The 25,351-nt window shown below is 33.5% G+C and overlaps 1 protein-coding gene and 1 long non-coding RNA gene across 4 annotated transcripts; both read left to right on the top strand.

The window, feature by feature from the left end:
* Positions 387-2,108, top strand: LOC109721814. 3 transcript variants are annotated; one of them, XR_002219301.1, is made up of 5 exons: positions 387-423; positions 683-749; positions 847-914; positions 1,034-1,095; positions 2,080-2,108. It is a non-coding gene; the product is annotated as an uncharacterized LOC109721814 (long non-coding RNA). The 3 variants fall into 3 exon arrangements; XR_002219302.1 differs by having other exon boundaries at positions 1,031-1,095; positions 2,080-2,099; XR_002219303.1 differs by having other exon boundaries at positions 390-423; positions 680-749.
* Positions 15,676-18,958, top strand: LOC109720995 (aldehyde oxidase GLOX-like). Its single transcript, XM_020248378.1, has 3 exons — positions 15,676-15,753; positions 16,923-17,998; positions 18,246-18,958. The coding sequence occupies exons 2-3, from the start codon at positions 16,949-16,951 to the stop codon at positions 18,861-18,863; spliced, it is 1,668 nt and encodes a 555-aa protein (XP_020103967.1). The 5' UTR covers positions 15,676-15,753; positions 16,923-16,948; the 3' UTR covers positions 18,864-18,958.

Below are 25,351 nucleotides of genomic sequence, written 5' to 3'. Positions count from 1 at the left end.
GTGATCGGATTGCCGGAGACGAGAAAGTGCATTGAAATTGCGAAATTGGCATTTTCTGCATTGGTGTACCGGTACAAGCTTAATGTTGTACCGGTACAGCAAGCAGCTGAGGCAGCTGGTGCGTGGCAGCAGGGTTTTTTTGGTCTTTTGGCATCTGATCTTATCCCTACAGCTACCTGGTCGACCCCTGAAGTTGCTGGAAGGCCTTAGAACTCAGAGCAAGCTTCTTCCCTTTTTCCCTCTTTCTCTCTCTAGGGTTTTTCTCTCTCTAGGTAAAATTCGCCGTTTCGTGCCGATTTCGCACCGTCCGTGTTGCTCGCTGGTTTGGAGACTCAAGGGCAGTGCCTGGAGCGTGGGGAGAGGGAAGTTTGCTGAGTTTTCTGTGAGGTACTATCTGGAAAGCTAGTTGAAAGCTTTAGAGAGGTAATTAACTTGATTTTCTCTCTAGTTTACGGTTTAGCGTCGAATTTTGAGCTGTTTTGGTATTGCTGCTTCTAACTGAATTAGAAGATGTTTACAGCAGTGAAGAAGGGTTATTTTGGCTATTAATTATCCACCTAACCGCAGAGAACAGTTGCCTTAAAGCTTATTAAGGATAATTAGTGAATTATAACACAATTTTGGACTTATATACGGGTTAATCGCGTAATTGACGCAGTTTCGTATGATTTCCTCGCAGCAGGTTTTTGAGCCTCTTTGAGCTGAACGTGTACTCTTGGGAGCTGGTTTGGAGGGTATTCTAATCAAGGGTAATTAGAAATTTCAGTTTTAAAACTGATTTTGCAAGAGTTCGATGATATTAATCTATATTTGAGCGTTTTGATGCTGTTTCGACGTGGTTTGCAGCGAGAGTGCGACCGAGCTTTAGAGCACCTTTAGTGGACTTGTGAGAGCTCTTGGAGACTCATCTTGAGGTATTAACTAGCCCAAAGCAGGGATTCAAGCTACTACTTTGTACTAAGTGCAAATTGTGATGAGATCGGACATTTCGATTGTAGTATTGATGCCACTTTCATGCCTTGTTTTTCAGCAGAGTTGAGACCTTGTGGAGCGGACTTTGGGATTTTCTTTGGACTGATTGGAGCCTAGTAATAGGTGGGTTTGACCTAACCAGAGCAAGTGAAGCTCCCCTATGTTCTATATGTATGAATTAGTATAGTTGGGCGATATTGTCACAATAGAGTTGTGTGGAACTTCTCTGCCATAATCTTGATTAGAATTTCTGCGAAGTAGAGAGAATTCATGCATAATTATACTTATGCTTATGTTTATGTTTATCTTTAGTTAAGTTGAATAACTAATGGACATGATAATTATACTTTGGTAAAGTCGAGAACAAGAATATATTTATGACTAAAATGATGACGCCATGATAATAGAAAGTTTCTAATGCTATATGTAAACTAGCATTATTTTTGCATGTGTATTAATCTAGTGGATACTAGTTACTGCTAATATTTATCATGTTGAGAATTCTGATCAATAGATCGAGAGTAGAATATAGCATACTATGCCATGATGTTTGAAACATGTTAGACAATGGAATTTGCTTGCTTGCCATTGTGCTCATTCGCACACGCTTGTGAGGGTAGCTCCCTACAAGCCGGCACTCCGGAGTTGGCCTACGCGACAGTTGCTCGCCCGTGCGGGATTGGGTGCCGAAGTGGATTGCCGTGGGGAGTGTATACTACCACGGGGCCATTAGGCGCGGCGCAAGCTGGACTACCTTGAGTAGATCCCCGTGAATGAAAGAAAAGTGCTAAAGGAAATTAGACAGTAATGAATAATTACTAGTTACAGTGTACAGTAGTTACTTACACATTTATGCTTATGTTCATGCTTATCATCGTTGCTTTGCTTCTATCATTCAGTTGATTCATTACTGTTGAAGCCATGATTACATGTTGCTTACATGCTCATTACCTGTTAGCATTGCATAATTATATATCTTGCAAGTACTGCCTTTATTTTTATTTAATACATCATGAGCCTAGTGGTGTAATTCGCCGAGGCTGGCGGCTTACCCACTGGGAACTATTGTTTATAGTTCTCACGCCCTTTTGGTGGTTGTTTTTACAGAGCCATCTACAGGAGAGGCTAGGGATCGTGGCAAGGGAGTCGCGCCTAGCTAGGCACTACTAGGAGCGTGCTAGTCGATCACCTTGTTACTCGGGCTACGGCCGAGGGTGATGTCCATTGTATAGAGTGACCACCTTTGTACAGATGTTTTGTGTACCCTGTGTTGTATATGAGTTGTAGATCCAGATGTTATAGTTCGTACTTCTTCTCCTTTTGCTGAGATTTTGGATTGTATACTCTTTGTTCATTTACTGATAGTATATCGTCTTATACATTACTCTGATATCAGGATAGGANTTTTTTGCAGTTTTTCGATATCATTTAACTAGTGATTGAAAAGGTTCAAAATCAACGGCTGAAAATAAAAATTTTACAAAAAGTGGTAATATAGTATTAAAATTTTTGATCAGAAATATTGATGTTGCAATAAATAGTACAAAATTTTTTTTATCAAAACTTCATGTGATTTGAATACTTCTGCACCATTAAACTTGTGAACGATATATATCAACCATTAAAAATTATTGATTTTGAACCTTTTCGATCGCTAGTATAAATGATATCGAAAAATCGCAAAATTTATTTTCTAGATACTTTAAATACGCTAGATCAAGTCTAACAGAGTCGATTGTCGATTTGAAAACTTCATCATTGAAAACAGTTTAGGAGCACAGAGGCCTTCATACTCCTAATAACACACAAAACCTACTATATAGCTCCTATGCTTTTGAAAGTACGGAGGCCTTCGTGCTTGTAAGTTATTTTCGATGATGGGACATCCGATTCGGCGATCGGTTCCGTTAAACATGATCTACGCTATTGTAACTATCTAGACACCAAATTTCATAATTTTTTGATTTCGTTTGTCTAGTAAACGAGTAGCCTTAAAATGAACAGCTGAAAATAAAAATCTCATAAAAAATAGTGATAAATGACTCAAAATTCAAATTGAAAGTATTAATCTTGCTATTAATATTAAGTAGAATATTTTATGTAATTTGGATACTTATACACCGTTGAACTTAAAAACGTACCATATCGGCCATTAAAATAGTCATTTTTGAGACTTTTTGATCGCTTGGTAAATGATGTCAACAAATTATAAAATTTGGTTTCTAGATAGTTCCAATAAGGTAGATTATACTTAACGGAGCTGATCGTCGAATCGGATATCATATCATCGAAAACAACTTATAAGCACGGAGGTTTCCATATATACTTTCGAAAGTACGAAAGACGTACTATATATATATATATATATATATATATATAGTTCAGCTAGAATACTCTCAAAAGCACCAAGAGCACCAAGAGGTTGGTGCTTTTGAGTTTTCAACCCTTGGATGGAGAAATGTAAGGTTAGGATATTGGTAGTAGGTGGTGGTAGGCGGTGGTAGGTGAAATAGTGTTTAATCCAATGATTATTAGTAATCAAGGAGTAGATTCAAGGGCTAGAAACCTAGAAGCACCAAGGGGGTGATACTTTTAAAAGTATTTTAGCTTAATTCTATTGATAGCATCAAACGCTTGGTGCTAGCGATAGTATCGTAGCCGGACTCTATATATAGAACTAGACTGGAATACTATCAATAGCACCAAGCTATTGGTGCTATTAGGTTTTCAGCATTTGGATTAAAACAATGTACGGTTAGAATGATATGGGTCCCCTAGGGTTGAGTGAGTTATTGGTTTGATAGTATAATCTAACGGGTAAAATAGTCAAAAGGTTAAATCTAACGGCGAAAAACTTGATAGCATCAAACGCTTGGTGCTATCGATAGTATTGCAGCCGGACTCTGTAGAAATATATATATATATATATATATATATATATATATATATATATATATATATATATATATATAATAGAGACCTCTGTCCTATCAAGTCATATTTGTAAAAGCACCAAGCATTTGGTGCTTGTAAATTTTTTACCGTTTGATCTACGTTTTTTATCATTTTCACCCATTAGATTATAATATTCGACCAACCATCCACTCAACCCTAGGGGCCCACATCATTCTAACCGCACATCCTTTAATCTAATGGTTAAAAATCTATAAGCATCAATAATTTGGTACTTTTAAAAACATAGGAACTCAATTTTATATATATATATAGAGTTGAGCTAAAGTACTCTCAAAAGTACCATGAAGGTAGTGCTTTTGACTTTTTAGCCATTGGTTGGAGAGATGTGAGGTTGAGATGATAGTGGTAGGTCGTGGTAGGTGGAATAGTATTTGATCTAAAGACTATTAGTAATCAAGGAGTAGATCCAAGGGTTATAAACTTATAAGCACTAAGGGGTTAGTACTTTTAAAAGCATTTTAGCTCAATTATATATATAATATATATAGTATTACTATAATATATATATATATATATATATATATATAGGTGAGGCACTGAGCTATCGAAGGCACGGAGCCTTCCGTGCTTCAAATGTTTTTCGATGTTGCGAACTTTCGAAGTGCGTCGAGTTCGGAGTCTCCCGTTAAACTTGATCTAGAAATATTTAAGTACCTAGAAAATGAAATTTTATGATTTACGATATCATTTGCTAAATGAACGAAGGGGCTCCGCAAAATCAACGGCCTGAAAATAAAAATCTTACAAAATGTAATAATATGAATTAAATTTAAATCAAAGATATTGATCTTGTTTTATATAGTATAAAGAATTTTTCTATCAAATTTCACGTATGTTGGATATTTTCTAGCAGACACCGTTAAACTTTCAAACGGCCTGCCATCTATGGGCCATTGAAATTTGTTGATTTTTGAGCCAATTCGATCACGAGGCAGGAATGATATTGAAAAATAATAAAATTTTATTTCTAGGGCGGGGGTACTCCAAATACTCTAGATCAAGTTTACACGGAAGCCGATCGAGGGGGGGGGAATTCGAAAATCGCAACATCGAAATATAAGCTGGAAGCACGAAAGCTCGGCTGCTTCCGATAGCATAGAGCCCTCACTCTATTATATATTATATATATATATATATATATATATATATAATATATAATATATATATGATATATCCTATATATATTATAAATTGGAGCCTAGGCTCTGTACTGCTTCGGAAAGTAGGGCCTCGTGCTTGTAAAAGCTTGTTTTCGATGATGGCGATGTCCAATTCGGCCATCGGGTCCATTAGACATGACTATCGCTATTAGAAGCTATTTAGAAACTCAAATTCATAAGTTTTTAATATCCGTTTGCCTAATGAAACGAGTATGCCTCAAAATGAACGGTTGAAAATAAAAATCTATAAAAGAAAGTGATAAAGGACTCAAATGTCAAATCAGAAGTATGTTTCATGCTCTTGATGTTGGTAGAATTTTTTATTAAAAGTTTCATATAATTTGGATGACTTCTACACGTTGCAAACTTAAAAATGTGACATATACGGCCGTTAAAAATAGTCATTTTGAGAACGCCTCTGATCATTTGTAAATGAAGTCGAAAAATTTATAAATTTGGATTTCCAGATAGTCCAATACATAGATTATGCCTAACGGAGCGATCGTCGAAATCGGATTGTCCTATCATTTAAACAACTTAACCACACAGAGGCCTGCCGTACTTTCGAAAGCACGGGGGGTGAGACGCACTATACATACATAATAAATAAATAATATACTATAGTATATATTATATATAATAGTAGTATATATATATATATTATATAATATACATATTAATATATATATATCAATATGCAATTGGATGCTGTCGACTTTTTGATCTTTGGATCAAGAATTATACGATTGGGATGATTACGGTCATCCCTAGGATTGAGTAATACTCCTAAAGTTGAGTGGTTCCCACATGATAATAGTATTAATTCAAAAGTTATAAATGATCAAAGAGGTTGATCTAAGCCAAAAATTGAAAGCACTAGATTCTCTCTACTCTCTCTCTCTCTCTCTATATATATATATATACATATTAAAATTGCGGAAAACAATTCATTCGTATACGAGTTGAAAATACATTAGATTGATGAATTGAATTATGTCAATAATAATGGTTTCTTATCCAGTCATACTTAGAATCTTGATCTCTACATAATGTAAAAATTATCTCTACATAACAATTTGGGTTTCCAAGTACGTATATAAGGCCTGAGCCGTTTTGAAAAACATTGTATCAGAGACTGGTTCATATAATCATATCTCCTAATTTGTTACTGACGTGATGTCCTTACCTATTAGTTGCAAATTATTATGTATTCGATATCGTAACATGCCATTTTGTATGTAATTTGTAATGTGGAGGAGATCTCTACTTAACAATTTTCAAGTTGTGTGTCCCACAAGCTAAATATTGTGGGCTAGCTGTAGAGTTAATAGTGTAGTTGTATGTATTGTAACGACCAGATCCGTTATCAACAATAACTTATTGGATCGGAACCACCGATCCAAAATAGTTAAGCTCAATTATTTTTACTAGCATATAGGTTCTTTATATTCTAATCAGACTATTGGGGCATAACATATATGTTTTTGGTTTTTGTCCTTTTAAGCCACGTGACAGGATTTAAGAAGCTGTTTGGTTCCTCGAAAAAAATTAAAAAATTACTTGAGAATTCTGCCCATTTGGTTTTAAAGAAAACTATTATTTTTGTAAAGTTTTTTTTTCAAATTTTATGAAAAAAAAAATAGTATTTTGTTTTTCGTTTTTTTATGAAAAATAAAAATTCTAATTTTTTATAACATATGAAAAAAATGCCAAAAATATTAATATTTCTTGGAACCAAATAAATGAAAACTGAAAAAAAAAAGTTAGTTTTTCATGAAAAACTTTTATCTCAGGCAGTGATTTAGGTTTTTGGAGGGGGGAGGATGGGAATAAGTCAGTTTAAATCCAAATATAAAATTAATTTTTTTTCTGCTTATTTTCAAAATTATATCTATCTGAGAAATAACAAATTTTTACTAATTTCTGAGCCAAATGACACTTTACGAAACTTTTCCATACTTTTTCTAAAAACCAAAGGAGTGCCTGTATCAAGTGCATTTTTGTACAATAATCCATGCACATGCAAGTGAACAGTAGTACCCATCTGAGAATTTATGACACATCCGTATTTTCAATCTCTACGGATCAATTGCTCAACTAATAAGCTATCGATCTGTAACGCCCCAATAATTTTATATCGAATGGAATACTGATTCAAATCTGTTTATGTAAGGTCTACACATTAGTAATAATAACTGAATATAAATACTTTGGGCTGATTGTTTGGACTCAACAAATTATTATTACTAGCGGGTCGAGTTGTTACATTTGGTATCAAAGCCGAATATCAGTCAGAAGTGTGAGAGCTAAGTGCTGCAGAAAAATTTGTAACGCCCCAATAGTCCCTTATAAATAACAATATTTTATTTCAATATCTACCAAGGTACCCCAGTCTCTTTAATAAGTGAGCTGCACAATTCTTAAAGAAAGGTTTCTCATTATTTAATTAACAAGGTTTCTATACAANTATATATATGAATTTGATGCTTTCGACTTTTTGATCTTTGGATCAAGAATTATACGATTGGGATGATTACGGTCATCCCTAGGATTGAGTAATACTCCTAAAGTTGAGTGGTTCCCACAGGATAATAGTATTAAATCAAAAGTTATAAATGATCAAAGAGGTTGATCTAAGCCAAAAATCGGAAGTACTAGAGTCTCTATACTTTCGATAGCATGCATAACAGCTCTACTCTCTCTCTCTCTCTCTATATATATATATACATATTAAAATTGCGGAAAACAATTCATTCGTATACGAGTTGAAAATACATTAGATTGAATGAATTGAATTATGTCAATAATAATGGTTTCTTATCCAGTCATACTTAGAATCTTGATCTCTACATAATGTGAAAATTATCTCTACATAACAATTTGGGTTTCCAAGTACGTATATAAGGCCTGAGCCGTTTTGAAAAACATTGTATCAGAGACTGGTTCATATAATCATATCTCCTAATTTGTTGCTGACGTGATGTCCTTACCTATTAGTTGCAAATTATTATGTATTCGATATCGTAACATGCCATTTTGTATGTAATTTGTAATGTGGAGGAGATCTCTACTTAACAATTTTCAAGTTGTGTGTCCCACAAGCTAAATATTGTGGGCTGTAGAGTTAATAGTGTAGTTGTATGTATTGTAACGACCAGATCCGTTATCAACAATAACTTATTGGATCGGAACCATCGATCCAAAATAGTTAAGCTCAATTATTTTTACTAGCACGTAGGTTCTATATATTCTAATCAGACTATTGGGGCATAACATATATGTTTTTGGTTTTTGTCCTTTTAAGCCACGTGACAGGATTTAAGAAGCTGTTTGGTTCCTCGAAAAAAATTAAAAAATTATTTGAGAATTCTGCCCATTTGGTTTTAAAGAAAACTATTATTTTTGTAAAGTTTTTTTTTTCAAATTTTATGAAAAAAAAATAGTATTTTATTTTTCAATTTTTTTATGAAAAATAAAAATTCTAATTTTTCATAACATATGAAAAAAATGCCAAAAATATTAATATTTCTTGGAACCAAATAAATGAAAACTGAAAAAAAAATGTTAGTTTTTCATGAAAAACTTTTATCTCAGGCAGTGATTTAGGTTTTTGGAAGGGGGAGGATGGGAATAAGTCAGTTTAAATCCAAATATAAAATTAATTTTTTTTTCTGCTTATTTTCAAAATTATATCTATATGAGAAATAACAAATTTTTACTAATTTCTGAGCCAAATGACACTTTACAAAACTTTTCCATACTTTTTCTAAAAACCAAAGGAGTGCCTGTATCAAGTGCATTTTTGTACAATAATTCATGCACATGCACGTGAACAGTAGTACCCATCTGAGAATTTATGACACATCCGTATTTTCAATCTCTACGGATCAATTGCTCAACTAATAAGCTATCGATCTGTAACGCCCCAATAATTTCATATCGGATGGAATACTGATTCAAATCTATTTATATAAGGTCTATATATTAGTAATAATAACTGAATATAACTACTTTGAGCTAGTTATTTGGACTCAACGAATTATTATTACTAGCGGGTCGAGTTGTTACATTTGGTATCAGAGCCGAATATCAGTCAGAAGTGTGAGAGTTAAGTGCTGCAGAAAAATTTGTAACGCCTCAATAATCCCTTATAAATAACAATATTTTATTTCAATATCTACCAAGGTACCCCAGTCTCTTTAATAAGTGAGCTGCACAATTCTTAAAGAAAGGTTTCTCATTATTTAATTAACAAGGTTTTCTATACAACAATTATTTTATATAAAGAATAACAATGCCTAAGCAAATTTTTTTATGTTTTTACACGTTATTTTAATAAATCCATTATATAATATATTTTTTAAAACCCTTTATCATACCAATATTTATTATTAGAGTTAATTAAAGCTCAGAATGAGCACGGACACTCTTTCTCTTTCGATCAGGCCCACTAAATTAATAGTAGCAGCTTATTCAGAATCATTGAAGGTATTTTACAGTATAAAAAGTCGTACATGCAAAAATTTATAATTTGTGAAAATACTATATGTTGAGTTTTTAGTATTATTAATTCTTTTTCTGAAATTTTTGGACTATTGATTTTTATTATCACTTCATGCATAGAAAATCAATTTTCAAAACTTACGATACCTTATAAGTACATATTTTAAACATTCTTTGATCTCATTTAATGGATAAGATCTTAATTTTGAGCCTTCTAGATTTACACTTGTAAAACTTACACATTTATTATTGTGTTAATTACACCATTGATTTCCAATTTTGTCCCGTTTTTCAATTTGATCCCAAACCTTTTCTTTTGCAATCAAATTCCTAATCTATGGATTCCATTATAATTAAGTCCCAGCTATTAGATAGGTGTTAAAATTGATGGAAAATGCCATGTCAGCGCAGCGGAAGTGCCGTATTAGCGCCACGGAGATGCTGTGTCAGCGCCAACTAAGTATATAAGGGTTAATTACATCATTAGTACCCAACCTTGGCACCAATTGTCACTTGAGTCCCCAACCTTAAAGATTTAAATTTAAATTTCAATTATATTTTGAATTAAATTATAAATTAATAGAAAATTTTTTAATTTAAATTTTAAATTCTAAATTTAAATTTTGATTTTGGATTCAAATTTAATGTGAGACCCCAGATAGCCGGCTGGTAATTGGCTCTAATACCAACTGTGACGCCCCAACTTCTCAGGGGGTCACCCATCCTAGGACTACTCCCGTCCTAATTAACACGATTAACTTTCTTAACTTCCTTGGCATTTCTACTACCCAAAATACTTAAGTCGAGTTAATAATTAAGAAAATTAATCGTGCTAGGACGGGAGTAGTCCTAGGATGGATGATCCTATGGAAAGTTGGGGCGTCATAGTTGATATCAGAGCCAATTATCAGCCGAAAGTGTGAGATGAGTTTCGGCTGAACCGGGGTCGGAATGACAAGGCTAGCGAAACGGGTCTCACATCGCTTGGTACTTGTGAGTCTGAGCCTAACGAGGATATCAGGGCTTAAAGGGGGGGTGATTGTGAGACCGCAAATAGTCCTATATATATAATATAATAGCGCTAAAACTTTTAACTCGGCTTAAATATTTTGAGCGGTGGGTAGACCCAAGAGGTTAAGAGAGTTAAGTGTGCTAGAACGGGAGTAGTTCTAGGATGAATGATCCCTGGAAAGTTGGGGCGTCACATTTAATTTTTTATTTTTTATTTAATTTTAAATCTAAACTTTATTTAATAAAAGAAAGGCTTTCTATACAATAATTATTTGGTAAACATGTAGAGAATTTATTTGAGCTTTAAATCATTTTGAATTGACTGTTTAATATTTCAAATTTTGATTTTACTATTCAATCTTTCAAAATATTTGATTTGACTCAGTCCACGACATTTTAACTTTAAAATTTAAATAATTAGTTATCTTTACAAGTTTAGTCAGTATAAATTATATAATTTTCATAATTATAAATTTATTGAAAGAAGGAATTAGCATAAATTTTAAAATCAAAGTGTCGTTGCCTGACTCAAATCAAATAAATTAATAGATTGGATAGTGAACTCAAAATTTTAAAATATTGGATAGTCAATTAAAAATGGTTCATAGTTTAGAATAGTTTTGTATATGTTTATGTAATTGATAATAACGACTTATCAGCAAAATAAAATTTTAAAATTTTGCCACATAATTTCAATAAAGTTAGAATTGAACTCCTGTACGTTTTCGATCCTTGGATTAAGAGATGTGTGATTAGAGTGATAATAATCTCTTAGAGTTGAGTTGATAGTTAATTGAATAATATGAACTAACGGGTGGAAATTCATAGTCAAAGGAATGGATTTAACGACGAAAAACTCGATAACACACTACTACATGTACAAGATTTAGTGACGACAAATGTCGCCACCAGAGCCAATATTGTCGCCACGAAAAACGTTTTGGCGGCGACAATCTATCGCCGCATGCCGCCGCCTAAAACCCCGTCGGTAAAATTATTTGGTGGTGACAATGTGTCGCCGCTAAAAGTTAGATAATTAGTGGCGACATACCGTCGCTGTGAAAAGTTAGATAATTAGCGGTGACATACTATCGCCGCTAAAATCCTATCGGACCCGGACCGGAATATTTGGTGGTGATAATTTGTTGCCGCTAAAAGTTAGATAATTAGCGGCGATATACTGTCGCCGCTAAAACTTTACATAATTAGCGGCGTATTTATGACTAGTTTTATGGTGGTGACTATTGTCGCCACCATTTTTCTGATATAAAATTAAATTTTTTAAAAAAAATTATTGATAGTAATAGATATTATTGATTTAGTATAAATTGCTAAAAAATAACCTATTGTTATAAAAATTTTTCATTCTTAATTTTTAACTTTTAATTTCAATTTAATCCTCTCAAAACTAAATTAAATTTGGGATAAAGAGAGCCAATTCTCATAAATATGACAGAAAGCTTTCCAAACAAACCACAGATCAATAAGCAGAAATCCTACATTTTGCATTGAATTGTCTCTCTCACAACAGAAAGAAGTTTGGGACAACATATATAAGTAAGACTGAATCATCATATATAAGTAATAAAATCACCTAACACAATCAAAAAATAAAATACAATAATAGTGTTTTTGTCATTTCCACATGCTATCAAATTTAAGTTTTTAAAATATGTCTAAATTCTTAAACTTGATTTAATACATCGCCAATGACCTGCCAAAATATTTCTCGTCACCACCTCTTATAAATCTGCAAATAAAAATAAAGAAAAATTTTGCTTTTCAACATTTTTTATTTCTGAATTGATAACGCAAACAATATAAGAATAAATAGGCCAAGTACGTACGTAGATAACAATGTTGGCTATGAACTATATAATAGGCAGAAACCAATATTAATTCAGTTCATATAACCAAATATTGAGGATTAAGAGTAACAAAGAAACTGAGTAACTTTGAGAAATTAGAATAATAATTACAAATATGACTAGTATTACATAAAAAGAAATTACAAAACAGTAAAATACGAATGCGAATAAAGTGACAAGTTAGTAATGCGAATGAAGTAACAAGTAACAAGTAACGTTTATTTCAGCTCATATTTTAATCACAAACAAAACAATCAGATTTGAAGCACTTCAAATCTTATTTTCTTAATCGTACGGTATTAAGTATGATCCCATTTTTTGCTAAAGTAATCAAAATTTCGAGTGAATAAAATGGTACTGCTCATCTTTGAATGGACTAAATGTGAGAGTATCGGCTGAATCCTTTGGATGGTCCCAAGGAAGAACAAATTGTTAACCAAATGGACCCCCAGAGCAAGCACAGATGCACCGAATTCGGCCGCCTCAATAATCAAATACAATTTATTGAAACCAGACAACAAAGTGCTTAGTTGTTACAGCGCAACCACTCTTAAAAAGTCGATGGCGACAAATGGAATGCTGAGATGTAGATGTAATATCTATCATGAATCAGACAAAACTGCAGATTGAATGTCGCGAACACGGAGGGTCTCTGTACGCAGTAGAAACTGGAATGGGCCAACGAAATAGAAATTTGCAAGCCATTTTTTCAGCCTAGCGCCGCATTTACACTAACTGTTAAAGGACAATAAGAATATAGACCACTCAGCATCTTGTTTTTATAGTTCGATATTTTGATGGTTACTTTATGTAGCTCAATCAACACATTAAAACAAAAGCAAGGTGACATCTGGGACCATTCTCTGCCTTCGTTATAGCAGCTACATAAATACAGAACATGCCGAACAGAGAAAGGTTAAAATCAGTAAAGAACAATCACCAAAACCTGAAGCAGAATTTTACAGGCCGTCTAGAAGAAGAACATAAATTATATTTTAACGAAAATTCTAGCCTAATTAAGTGGTAATATGTTGAACCAAAACCACCTTCTGAAGTATTTAAATTAAGTTAGTAACAGCTAGAATGCTTAATATATACCCAGTACAATTTCGTCCACATAATTTATTTTTTATACAATATAAGATTATATATTCGGGTACTATACAAATTCTTCGCATTTAAACGCTGTTGCTCTCGTTAAATCCATGCAAAAATATAATTCATAATCATAAAACATGTGAAACCAAACTCAAAGATTCAACTGACGAACGATTTTAATACCAAACATAGTTAATTTAGTCCACTAGTACGAACAACTTATTGGTTTAAAATTACTAACTTAAAATATTTAAATCTAAGTTTAGGTCTCATATATTTACCCTTCTTTGTATTTTTTTTTTTTGGGTTGGTTGGAAAAAATTTGGGGAGGATTATTTCTTTTTTTTTTTGTTGCTTTTATTTACCGATTCATTCTGAGCAATTTTTTGGCAAATAGAAGCAGATGAACATAAAAATAAATTTTTGCCTCCTGCTCGATCTATATTTTTAGCAAATCAAAGCAGATTCATGACTAATTATTGTTTTATATTTTTTATCTTTATTTATTCTTTTAGGCTAAATTATATAAAATGTTTCTGTCAGAATTTAATTTTTCACTTTTCTTTCCTGTCATTTAAAAACCTACACTTTGCCCCCTTATAAAATAAAAAATATTCACTTCGCCCCCTACCGTTAGTAATCCGTTAGGATTCCGTTTATAAAATATTAGTATATATTTTTTTATACCAAAAATGTTCTCAGCCTTCTCTCCTATGGTGAGGGATAAAATGATCATTTTATCATCACAGTTCATACTGTACATCCTGTAAATATTTTTTATTTTATAAAGAGCAAAGTATAAATTTTTAAATTATAGACAGAAAAAATAAAAAATTAAATTTTGACATTGAAAATTTTTTATAATTTAGCCAACCTCTCTCTGCATTCCCACCCTCTGATCCCAATCAAACGACTCTGATCTCTCCATTCTCATGCCCACCACAAGAGATATAAATATATAGCCCCCACTTAAACCCAATATAAACAGTAATAAATAAATAAATACTTTATATTACCTACGTGACAACGTCTCCTTTCAAATATACCACGCGCACACACATATTATATGTAATATATATATACACGCACATGATCTTCTAGTAGATCCTAATCATAGTAGTCCCAAATTTACATGCATAGTATTGTCATATGGTGTGTTAATATTGGCGGATTATGATTTAATTTTATCCGCATAAGATATGAATCATAATTTATCTTATAAAAAAGGTAATTCGATCCAATTTCGATTTTCAAATACGTTGACTATCCAGTTTGTAAATTTTCGCTACATTATTATTTCCAACACATAGCATTCCCCACTAAACTCTAATTAGGCTGCATTTGGTTCGGATATAAGTAAAAACTGCTAGTTCTAGGGATAGGTACAAGTTCAGGCATAAGCAGGAACTAGACCAATTTTGCGTTTGGATGAAAATTGGGTTGTTCCTAGAAATAAGATAAATAGTGTTTGGATGATTAGATTGGAACAAGAGGAATAAACGTTATAATTTGAAATTAAAATTATATTATGTAATTAATTAACATAAAAATATTACTTAAAAATAAATAAAAAATTAATTATTAATAATTAATAATTAATTATAAATAATAATAATTATTAGTAATTAATTATAAATAATAAATTAATAATATCGATTATCTATTTAATAATAATAATAATTATTATTAATTATTAATAAATAATAATAATTATTAATTATTAATTATAAATAATATATTAATAATAATATCGATTATCATTAAGAATAATTAATATTTATTAATAATTATTAATAATTATTAATAAAAAATTAATAAATATTATTAATTATTAATAATTAATTATAAATAATAAATTATTTAATTATTTAATTAGTAAAATAATAAATAATAATTTAAATATATTAATTAGATTAATTAGTAACTTACTGCCATTAAAATTAAATTTAGATTTTAATTAATCTTGTTCTCATCAAGGAACAAGCTTATTTCAGGAAACGGGTGGAACAGCAGTTCTAGCCTTATACCAGCTAGTTCCAGATTTCCGAAAACTACTGTTCCCCGAAGCCAAACATAGCGTTTGGGAACAAAAGGGGGAACAAGGGCTTATTCCCCCCTTGTTCCCCAACCAAACGCCACCTAAATTCATACACACATTATATATTACTAGTCTACAAACGTGCGCTGCACGTGTTAATTAGCAAACTAAATTTAAAAATAAAAAATATATAAAATTATTTTTAAAATAAATAATATTTAAATTTGTGTTATATAATGTAATTTTGACATTTCTATGATGATCAAACTAAATAATNAACCTACACAATTAAATAATCCATCCATAAAAAATTATAAATTTTATATATACCTAACATAATGAACTTTAGAAGTTAACACTGCTGATTTTTAAATGTGATTGATGCATAAAAATTATATTTTTAAAATTATAGTATTTTAGAGAATATACACAAATCTGTATAAAGACCTCCTATATGTTTCAAATCAATTCTGTTTAATTAAATTTTAAGAATATAAATTTTTATACACACCCCCAATTTGCGACCATATGGTTTAAAAAGTTTCATTATTCCTCTCCGTAATTTAGCTTATTTTTACTTTATCATTCTATAGTTCGAAAAGTTGCACCTTGCTTATTTATAGTTTAGCGTATATTTTATTTTTCCATTATGTGACTTATTAAAATTTTTGTTACTTTGTTTCTCTAATTTATATAGAATTTTTTGATAAATAAAAGTTAAGTCACAGAAAATTAAAGTGAAACTTTTTGAACCACAGGATGACAAAATATAAATAAGCTAAACCATAGGGGCCTATTTGAAGCTTACCCCAAAAATTTATAATTGAGGGCACAATTTAAATTTAAGTTTGATTTTAAGTTTCAATTTAATAAAAATGTAGTATATCTAGAAGTTATATTAATTAGATGATTCTTTTAATAATTGATTGAACAGTCTATAATTAATCAGTATTCATATTGAATATCTTTCAGAATTTTTTTTATACTATAAAAAATTTACAATTGATTGTACAATTAAAACTTTAGTTCAAGTTTTAAGTTCAAATTCAAATCAAATTAGAAATTTAAAAGTTAAAATTCCAACGCATTTAAAATTTTTTAATATTGACTAATTCTTTTAATAATTAATTAAACAATTTATAATATATATTCAAATTTAATCTCAATTTCAATAATTTTTATAATAAATGAAATAAGGGTATAATCGTAATTACACATACTTATCGACAAAGAGGTGGGGTGAGACGAAACCAACAAACTTATTTGCTTATAATATAAGAATAGATAGATAGATAGATTAGAATTCCTATAGTGTTGGTGATATGGAGTTACTATCATCAGCGCATGTTCGTGTTCTCCTCTTCTTTTCTCTTCTCATATTTACTGCGGCCGCCGGTGCCGCAGCTGCTGCAGGAGGCGGCGGCGGCAGCGGCGGCGGGCGGTGGGACCTCCTGCAGAGCAGCATCGGCGTGTCGGCCATGCACATGCAGCTCCTCCACAACGACCGCGTCGTCGTCTTCGACAGCACCACCTTAGGCCCTTCCAACCTCTCCCTCCCCGGCGGCGCCTGCCGCCGCTACCCCAACGAACCAGCTCTCAAAGTCGACTGCACCGCCCACTCTGCCGAGTACGACGTCACCACCAACTCCTTCCGTCCGCTAACGGTCCTCACCGACACCTTGTGCTCGTCCGGCAGCGTCGCCCCAGACGGCACCCTCGTTCAGACCGGCGGGTCCAACGACGGCGACCGTAACGCCCGCACCTTCCGCCCGTGCTCGAATTCCGCCACCTGCGGCTGGTCGGAGGCTTCGAATGTCCTCGCAGTCAGCCGCTGGTACGCCACAAACCAAATCCTCCCCGACGGCCGCGCGATCGTAATCGGCGGCCGCGGCCAATTCAACTACGAATTCTACCCTAAAACCAATGCCGCCGATACCGCTACAATTCCCCTCCCCTTCCTATCACAAACAAGCGACCCCGAAGAGAACAATCTCTACCCATTCGTCCACCTCAATATCGATGGCAACTTGTTCATATTCGCGAACAACCGAGCCATACTTCTCGACTATAAGAAGAACGCGGTGGTGAGGACGTACCCGAAAATGCCGGGCGGCGACCCGAGAAACTATCCAAGTACGGGCTCTTCAGTGCTGCTGCCGCTGAAGCCGTCGCCGACCGAAGCTGAAGTTCTTGTCTGTGGCGGGGCGCCGGCAGGGTCCTACTTGCAGGTGTCGCAGCACGGGACGTTCGTGCGCGCGCTGGAAACGTGCGGCAGGATTAAGATCACCGACGAGGCGCCGACGTGGGCGATGGAGATAATGCCGATGCCGAGGGTGATGGGCGACATGGTGCTGCTACCGACCGGCGACGAGGTGTTTGTGTGAACCCGTTATCGATCTCTAAATTGATCTTCAAATATGAGAAATAAACCGTGAATTATTTACCCTTTTTTCAAAAAAAAAAAAAATTGATAGACGATTTATCACTTTTCTAATTTTTAGATTTGGATGAAATTAGTAGAGCTAAAATAAGGCTAAACTTTTTATAGAATTAAATAATTTTTTTTAAGTTTATTTGAAATAAAAGTTTGGATTTAAGCATTTTTTTTGTGAAATTCAGGTGCTCATAATAAACGGGGCGGGTATGGGGGCGGCAGCATGGGAGATGGGCCAGAATCCTGTGCTGATGCCGCTCTTGTACCGTCCCCGCGCACTGTCCGGCTCGCGATTTGTGGTGCAAAGCCAGGGGACGATTCCCCGGCTGTACCACTCGACGGCGGTGCTGCTCCGCGACGGCCGGGTGCTCGTCGGGGGGAGCAACCCGCACAATCGTTACGTCTTCTCGAACGTCGAGTACCCGACCGAGCTCAGCCTCGAGGCCTTCTCGCCCGAGTACCTCAATCCGGCCTTCGCGGCCTCACGGCCCAGCATCATATCTCCCCTACTCCTTATAAGTTACGGGAAGCAGTTCCCTCTGCGGTTCCGCATAGGATCGTTGGCGAACACCGTGTCAGTCACGATGGCGTCGCCGGCGTTCGCGACGCACTCGCTCTCGATGAATCAGAGGCTGCTGATTCTGGGGACGACAGAGCCGGTGGCGGTAGGACGCACGGCAGGGGTTTATGAGGTGGTCGCGACGGCGCCGGTGACGGCGACACTGGCGCCGCCGGGGTATTACATGGTGTTTGTGGTGAATAATGGAATTCCAAGTGAGGGCATATGGATCCAGATACAATGAGAGATACGTATAGGTTTATAGATTCTTACGTACATTTCTGTTTTGTGAGTGATAAATATAATAAATAGAGATCTTGTGAAGGAAATCACATGCTATTGTGCTCTCTATCATTACCTCTTTTTTTTTCTTTTCTTTTTTTTTTTTAAAGAGATAGCACACTACCCGTTTCGTTTATTTCATTTAGAAATAAACTTAGCTAGAAATGTGAATCAACTAGCATTTAAACTTTCCTTTGCCACTTGCTTTAGGGGCGGTCGGTTCTATTAATTTTTTTTTTGAGAAATAGATAGCAAACTACCCGCTTTATTTATTTCATTTAGAAATAAACTTAACTGAAAATGTGAATCAACTAGAATTCGAATTTAGGTCTTGGGTACCAACCATCAAACCTTTTACCACTTGCTCTAGGGACGATCGGTGTCGGTTCTATTATTACTTTGCTAATAATTCGATTTGTTAAATTGGAGATTACTCCTGACAAGATTTTAATTAAATAAATTGGAATAATTTTTGGTATTAAATTAAAATTATTTCTAGTCTCAATTGCCTATTAGCCACTCGCATAAATATATCTCTTATTCAGCATATTTGTACGGCGGATGAGAAATATAATAATAAAGATAATTTATTATAGAATTTTTTAATTTTTATATTTATTAAATTTGAATAATCATATGTAATTTTTAATGACTTAATCTATCTCAGTTGTCTGTATTAAATTATCACTTATTCGGCATATTTGTACGGCGGATGAGAAATATAATAATGAAGATAATTTATTATAGAATTTCTTAATTTTCAGTTAAGATATTTAGGGCATGTTTGGTTTACCTATTTTAAATTATGGAATCGGAATAGCATTCATTAATTTCGATAGTTGCCGTTTGTTTTATAGGAATCAGATTTCGATTTCCATTCCACTCCGAAATGGGAATGACCAAATCCATTTATGATCCAATCCGGCTTTGGATCCCTGATTGACTCATTCCAAAGTAAACTATTCAAAATCCTCTTTCATCAACACCTATCTCCTCTCCCTTCATCACTTTTCTCTCTCTTAATCAAAACCCTCTCTAAAAAATTTTAAATTTTCATTTCGATTTCCATTCCAATAATGAACCAAACATTTTTAAATGATTTGTCATTCCATTTTCTATTTCAAAGCAATCCAATTTCATTTCACATTCCTATTCCAATCATGAACCAAGCATGCCCTAAGTTTACACCACACCCACCAATGCCTTTAATATACTCACTAGCACTTTCATCGACTAACATCGATCCTAACCCAGGCTAGCTAAATCGTCACACCAATGAATGTATTGTTGTCACGGCCCGGAGTCTTTTTTGAAAGCTAATTTGAAATCGGAATATCTTTAAAAATCAAAGTAAGCAGAAAATTGCCCCCTTTTTTTTTGAAACCTTGACCCCAAAGACGTGCAACAGACCCACCACAAATGTAGAAAATTCCTGAAACAAATAGATAGAGTCTCCCCTATATTTGCACGGCGCAGCACATAGTACAATTGAACAACTAGATCTTCATTCACACATAAAACAAAAGGATGTACAAGGATCAACTCATTTCAACATACAGCTAGCTGTCCTTAGTCACATCCATTCCACAATCATCCTAGTAGTTAAAAGTGTCTCCCACACGAAGACATTTTTTTTTGAAATTTTAACTTTGCAAAAACCACAAAAAACTATTTTGAAAACCGTTTTCCACACGAAAATCTTTGTTTTGAAAACACTACCACGAGGGGTAGAAAACTACATTCCGAAATCCGAATCCAAAGCCATTAGTATCCAAAAACCATGAGTATTCCAAAACCATGAGTATCCAAAACTCATACATACATCATCCAAAACCACAAGTGTAAACCATCAACTAAACCACAAGAAGATATATAATAACCAGTGTAGGGTAAGATATATACTATCCACTAATATCTATCTGATACTATGTATGAAGTAATCAAAAAGGTATACCGTAGATCGAGACCTCTATAACCGTTCACTAGCTACTGCCTCACGCTATGTCCCAAACAATCCCATCCGCATCACTTGAAAAAGGTAGGGGTGAGAACATCTAAACAAGTCTCCCCATCCCAGTGGGTATCGCAAGTCGACGAAGGCAAGCTGTAGCCACCAACAGATGGAGGGGTAAACAGTAATAGTAACAAGTAAATCGGGTAAGATAACAATGAATAACATCCACCGATAATCACCAAGGAAGCTACTATTGTAAAGTGATGTCACGCATCGAGACCCGCCTCTTTGGTCGGATTCGGGTGCGTCGACAGATCGCCGAATGGACAGATTCTCTCTTGTACGTCCAAGGCATCGCAAACAGTACAATTCAAGAGGTTCCAAACAGGAACAGAATTCACATACCGATTGCATAAGGAAGGTATCTGTAAGGAAGTGAATTCTCGAAATCCGAGAGTTAGACTTCGTTTAGAATCGACTTGTTGTCGACTTGGTGTGCTTCGGAAANCTTAGGGCAATTGCTTATATATCTCTGAAAAGTTTTCGACTTTCTGATTTACTCTCTTAAAAAGATAATATTGAAAATATCTTTTTTACGCTCCAACCTATTTCAAAAATCTGTTAATAAACTCTATTATCTCTATGAAATTACTATTTTGCACTTTTAAATATACTCTTCTACAATCACCGAATTTTTTTATTTGCCCTTAAGTTAGGGGCACAAAAAATATTTTTATTTTTTGATTTTTTCAAATATACTCTTTTACTATCACAAACATTTCTTATTTGTCCTTAAGTTAAGGATAAAAGTAATAACTTAACGGCTGGTAACTGCAGGAGTATTTTGGAATAACAGAAGAACATATGAGGGGTATATTGGAAAAAAAAAGAAAGGAGTAAATGAAATATTTTCAAAGTTTTGAAAAATATATAAGCAATTATCCCTATATTTTTATATAAAAATATTCATGCTCCTAATTAAGGGTGTCACCAGGGGTGTCACTTAGGGTTGTCAATGGGTATGGATATCCGAAATTTTATCCGAACCTGAAACCTAATGAAACGGATATATCCGGTGGATATGGATATGGATTCGGATATGGATATCAAAAATAGAAACCCGACGGATATGAATTCGGATATGGATTTTAATTGTACCCGATCTGAACTCGAACCTGACCCGAACCCGAATTTGATATGGATTTTAATTGTACCCGACCCGAACCCGAACCCGACCCGAACCCGAATTTATTTTGTATTATATATAATATATATATAAAAATTTGATGTTATATTTGAATTTGTATTTTAAAAATTTAGGTTTAATATAATATATTTTGAAATATTGAAAAAAGAAATAATTATTTCGGATTCAAATTTTCGGGTTCGGGTTCGGATTCGGGTTCGGGTTTCGAATTTTTGGTCGCGTTCGGGATTGGATATGGATTTTTAAAATCCGTCGGGTTCGGGTTCGGGTTCGGGTTCGGGTGTCGGGTTTGGAGTGGGGTTCGGATTCGGGTTTTTCAAAATCCGCCCGGAATCCGACCCGTTGACATCTCTAGTGTCACTCTTCAAGGCTTAGATCCATCTCCATCGATTACCCTCAAAGGCTATTTGCCAAGCTCGGTTCAATGAGAAGCAGATTTTGGAAGGAGTGAAACCGTCACATCTTCGATCCTGAAGAAAGTTCGAGCAGCACACTAGCACAGAGGATTATCACTGAAGCCTCTTTGTGGGTGCATCTTTTATATATATATATATATATATATATACTAGTTAAGGGACCATGGGCTATGCGACGAAAATACAATACAATATTAAATTATTATAATTATTAACATCATTTTTTTTTATTATGCATTAATATTTTTAAATATTATTTATCTCAGTATTTAATAATTAAAAATTAAAGAATGAAATTAAAGTATATTTCTTTCTAGAAATATTTAAACCTAATAAATAAAATAAAAATATTATATTATTATATAAATTAATTCTTAAAATATTATTTTGGGACTAAAGTGAAAAACATACAAAGTTTAAAGATTAGGGACTAAAATAAAAGGCGAGTGAAAAGATTGGGACCCAATGTGCAATTAATTCTTTAAAAAATTGATGTGGCCCCACAACTCCCATGAAGTGAAAAACATGCAAAATTTAAGGATCTAAATTAAGATGCAAAAGATGCCAAATAGGCGCTGACGTGGCGATTCTGTTAATTTTAACAGTTTTTTCGACGGTTGGGACGTAATTATAATAAAATCAAGATATTAGAGGCTCAATTGCAAAAAAAAAAGGTTGGGGACCCAAGTGAAAATTGATGCAAAGGTTGGAGACTACTGGTATAATTAACCATATATATAAATGATATGCAATCTCCTTTGTTCTATTTTTTTTTTTTTTAATAGAAATAACCTTAGCTGGAATCTTATGTTGTATTGTAAAATGTTTTGAATATTTTGTTTTGCCTTAAATAATTGTTCATACCTAACTTATAGGGCCTAGCCCTTATAACTTTTCTATTAAAAAAAAAATCTACTTTTCGTTAAATTTTAGTCACGATTTCAATTTTGAAAATATTTGCCAAATACATAATAGAATCAATCAAGCATTCCAGAGTTTTGCAACCACCCCTATCTCTACCCTAAGTTTGCATTGTTTTTAGTATCAAAATTATATATTTTTTGTTTTATTTCTTGTTTAGCGATTGATTCTTACCCTTTCAGTTAACAATTACTCTGAATCCCTAATAATTCATTGCGCTAGTCTGAGCAACTTTTTCAGCTAAGTTTATTGCTAAATGAAATAAACGAAGCGGGTAGCGTGCTATCTATCTCTCAAAAAAAAAAAAAAATTTGCTGATTAACTTAATTATTAGTATTAGAGTGCTTAGTTGAACTTACATATAGAAACACAATTACCGCTTTTCCATTCATATCGAACTATTAGATTGTTGAATTTATTTATATTTTCTTGAAAAAATAAAAAGCTTTTTAACATTCTGCCCTAATTATATTGCAAGCTACACTACAACAGAATTAGGTTATAAGAACACATGTTTGGGACACTTTTGAGTAAGTGTCCCATTTATGCTAAAACTTAAAAACGCATCTACTAATGCCTAAATATAAAGCCCAATCCAACCAAAAATAAAAGATTACTCTACTCAACCCACCACACCCAGTCCATTTGGCCCGATTACAAACAGAAAAGAAAAAAAAAAGAAAAATCAATTACCATCTTTTCTTCTCTCTTCACTCAATCTACTAAAATTCTAGACGAAGAGCCTTTACTGTCGTCCTCCTCCGCCACCGCAGCCAACGAGATAGAGTTTCGGCGGTTGCTAAATGCTTAAATAAGTGTTGGTAAATTACCAGCACTCTTTCAGGTTATAGCGACACTCTTTAACTGTCACTATATATCTAGCGACCCCACATATAGTAACACTTTTTAAAAGCGTCGGTAATTTTAGCTAGCAGCACTTTTTTGGCATGTGCCTACATTTAAAAGTGTCGCTATAGACCGTTTTTGTTGGAGTGCTACTTAACAATGGCAATAAACCCCCAACCTATAAACTTTTTGTTTATAAAAATAAAGTATTATTATCAAATTAATAAGGCCAAAGTATATAATACATTTTTATTCATTTGGCAAGTGACTCTTGGGCCAATTTCATAAATTTCACCTAGGTATATTTTGGGAATTTAGCCCAAAAAAAATTGAAGGAAACTAAATATTAGCCCTTGGATTTCTATAGGCTCTATGAAATTAAGCTCCAAGGCATTAATCAAATCCAAATTTAAATGGAAATTTCCACCAAAATCTGCTTCTTACACTAAATATTGTTGTGAAGCCCTGGTTATCTATGCATAAATTGCATTAATTGAATGCAATTGACCAAGTTTTAATTAATCTCCTCCTCATTATATTTGCTTGTTGTAACTAAAATAAAAAAAAAACCTTTCTAAGCATTACTTAATTTTTCTCCTATATATAGCTCTATATATAAAGTATATATGTTTCCTATGCTTTCGAAAGTACGGAGGCCTTCGTACTTGTAAGTTATTTTCGATAATACAATTGACTTCACTAAGTATGATTTATGCTATTAAAACTATTTATAAATCAAATTTCATAATTTTTCAACATAGTTTGCTAAGTGATCAAAGTGTCTAAAAATGACTGTTTTAATGGCCGATATGACACGTTTATAAGTTCAACGGTGTAGAAGAATCCAAATTGCATGAAAGTTTAGTAAAAAAAATTCTACTTAATATCAAGAGTAAGAACAATACTTTCAATTTGAAATTTGAGTCTTTTATCGTTAATCTTATGAGATTTTTTTTTTCAGCTATTTATTTTGAAACTACTTGTTCATTAGACAAAAAAATTAAAAAATTATGAAATTTGATTTCTAAATAGTTCTAATAACATAAATCATGTCTAATGGAATTGATCATCAAATCAGACATATAACTTACAAATACAGAGGTCTC

The sequence above is a fragment of the Ananas comosus genome, linkage group 15 (genome assembly GCF_001540865.1).
Source record: "Ananas comosus cultivar F153 linkage group 15, ASM154086v1, whole genome shotgun sequence".
NCBI lineage: Eukaryota > Viridiplantae > Streptophyta > Magnoliopsida > Poales > Bromeliaceae > Ananas > Ananas comosus.
Note: the sequence above shows the minus strand (reverse complement) of the source record. Positions and strands in the feature narration are given on the sequence as shown.

What these genes read in the sequence shown, in the direction of transcription:
- LOC109720995 (XM_020248378.1), top strand. Translation starts at nt 16,949, where the DNA reads ATGGAGTTACTATCATCAGCGCATGTTCGTGTTCTCCTCTTCTTTTCT. An exon ending in TGCTACCGACCGGCGACGAG is followed by an intron (nt 17,999 to 18,245) that starts GTGTTTGTGTGA and finishes TGTGAAATTCAG; the next exon opens with GTGCTCATAATAAACGGGGC.